This window comes from Malus domestica, chromosome 17 (genome assembly GCF_042453785.1).
Source record: "Malus domestica chromosome 17, GDT2T_hap1".
NCBI classification, from domain to species: Eukaryota; Viridiplantae; Streptophyta; class Magnoliopsida; order Rosales; family Rosaceae; genus Malus; species Malus domestica.
In genome coordinates, this window is record NC_091677.1 from 5,843,307 (window position 1) to 5,845,816 (window position 2,510).

Below are 2,510 nucleotides of genomic sequence, written 5' to 3' on the forward strand. Positions count from 1 at the left end.
TTTGATCAAAAACTGAAAATCAATGAGGTTTTAATTTATGAACATTGGTGATTGGGGACTGGATTCTAATTTTTCCTATATATATAGCCCTTTATGCACAGGGATTTCTATATTTTTTAAACATGGAATTAGGTGTGCGGTTCACTCTACATCGAACTTCAACGATCCGAATTATCTATTTTGTAAGTCTCAATTCGTAGATCATCCTTACACAAATTCAATTCAATCCGAAACTATTTGTCTATTTAATTATCAAGATAAAATTTCATTGTTTCTTATATTACAAAGTATTAGTTAATTTCTTTAAACACAACTAGATGTCTTAAATATTTCCAATTTGGCTAATATTTTGCAATGATTATGAGATGCAACTTAAAAAATAGACAGTTCAGATTGTTAAAGTTTGATGTAGTGTGGACCCCACAACTAATCCCCGTTTAAAAAAATGAGAATCCATTCCCTGGAACATTATATATATAAGCAGGAGATATATAAACAGGAAGCTTGATAGAAATGCAAAAATTTTTGTGAATCTTTTTACTTTTATTACACGTACCATCCTACACAACTATATATATGAACATCAAACACTCTTACCATATACTTCTATGAAATAAAAAATATTGGGCCTACGTGTCTCATCCTCCTCTCTTAAGAACAGAAAATACACTAGAATTATACAGTTCAATTCTCGTCTCATTCTTCTTATGATTCAAAAACAACCCGGAACAGAGTTTGATTCTCATCCCCCTCTCATGCAAATCCAAATACCCTAGAAACAAAGTTCAATTCAATCCTCCTCCCAATAGGTCGGTGTGCAAGAAACTCATCATGGAGAAAGAAGCACTACCTAAACATTAGTGACCATTGTCTGTCAAGTCTAGAAACCCAAGCGGTCAATTCTCGTCATCATCTTCCTCAAACTCATTACCCTAGAAACAAAGTTTGATTCTCGCTCTTCTCTTCCTACGAATCAAAATACTCTAGAAATAGAGTTTAATTCTCGTCTTCCTCTTCCTCCCAATCACAATGGATACGATGAGTTGCTGGAATGCGAGCACAAGTGACTACTCAACAATGAATGGAGCAAACGGTGCACGTTCAAACAAGTTGCCTTCTTCAAGGTACAAAGGAGTAGTGCCACAGTCAAATGGCAGGTGGGGAGCTCAAATATACGACAAGAGTCATCGTGTATGGTTGGGAACCTTCAATGATGAAGAAGAAGCTGCTAAAACCTACAACATTGCCTTGCTAAAGTTCCGGGGTCTTGATGCCATCACACACCTCAGTCGAAGCCAAATGAAACCCTACGGACGTGATGTCACGGAGGCTCTTTTCTTGGAATCCCATTCCAAGGCTGAAATCATTGACATGCTTCGAAAACATTCTTATGCCAACGAGCTCGAGATGTACAAGCATAAGTTGCACAATGGTGGTGCTCTTGGCCTTGATGATGGTGGAAAGCGTACGAAGTGTTACCTTGATTTAATGGACACGTGTAGTCGCGAGAGGGAGTTGCTTTTCGAGAAAGTGGCAACACCAAGCGACGTAGGGAGATTGAACCGCATGGTTATACCAAAACAACATGCCGAGAAGCATTTTCAGGTTCATCTGAGTGTAGGGTTTGGTAAAGGGGTGTTGTTGAAATTTGAGGATGAGTTGGGGAAGGTGTGGAGGTTTGGGTACTGTTATTGGAGTAGTAGTCAGAGTTATGTGTTGAGCAAAGGGTGGATTCGTTTTGTGAAGGAGAAGAAACTGAAAGCTGGTGATATTGTGATGTTTCAGAGATCGGTAGGGGAGGATAAGAAGCTGTTCATTGAGTGTAGACCTAGAAAAGTCGATGTTTCGCGGATCGAGGAGATGCATGGTAGGGTTGCTGGCCCTTTAGCGACGGTTCAAGATGATGGAGTGGTGAGGTTGTTCGGAGTTAACATATCATGAAAACATGTGCATTGTAGAGAATAGCAGGTGTTGGAGGCTTTGACCATGTTCAATAAGTTAAAAGTCATCCTTTTATTTTCCTTTATTTTCTTTTTCTTTTTGTCATAGATAATTATATGACAAAGCTCGTGGCATATAGAACGATTGGGTAATTTTCAAGTTTAATAAAAGAACGACAATATCCTAATCCCATCGTTCTGTAACCAAATGCCATCGTTTTGCAAATTTAAGGGGAACGTTATATAAACACACAAAACTGTACTTACTCACAAAATCTTTAATGTAAGTGAGTAGTAGAGTTCATTTGTATTAATTAGAGTGTAAAAAATATGATAATATTTGTTTATGGCTTATGTTATTAACACTCCACAAATTGTTGAATAAACCCCACATACCTAATACACCCCACATTTGCTTTTTCAATTAAAAATTATATTAATACACCGCACTTCATTTCCCAAATACCCTCACACCCACATTCTCAATATACACTATACATTTTCTACATACACCCCACATTTTTTATACACCCCATATTTCTCAAATCTTATAACACTCATTTTTAATTT

General features: G+C 37.2%; 1 protein-coding gene across 1 annotated transcript; it reads left to right on the top strand.

Moving 5' to 3' along the window:
* The first annotated feature begins 611 nt into the window (after positions 1–611).
* On the top strand, positions 612–2,287 carry LOC103404882 (AP2/ERF and B3 domain-containing transcription repressor TEM1-like). The gene has a single exon (XM_008343847.4). The coding sequence runs from the start codon at positions 1,030–1,032 to the stop codon at positions 1,939–1,941; it is 912 nt and encodes a 303-aa protein (XP_008342069.3). The 5' UTR covers positions 612–1,029; the 3' UTR covers positions 1,942–2,287.
* The last annotated feature ends 223 nt before the right edge of the window (positions 2,288–2,510 follow it).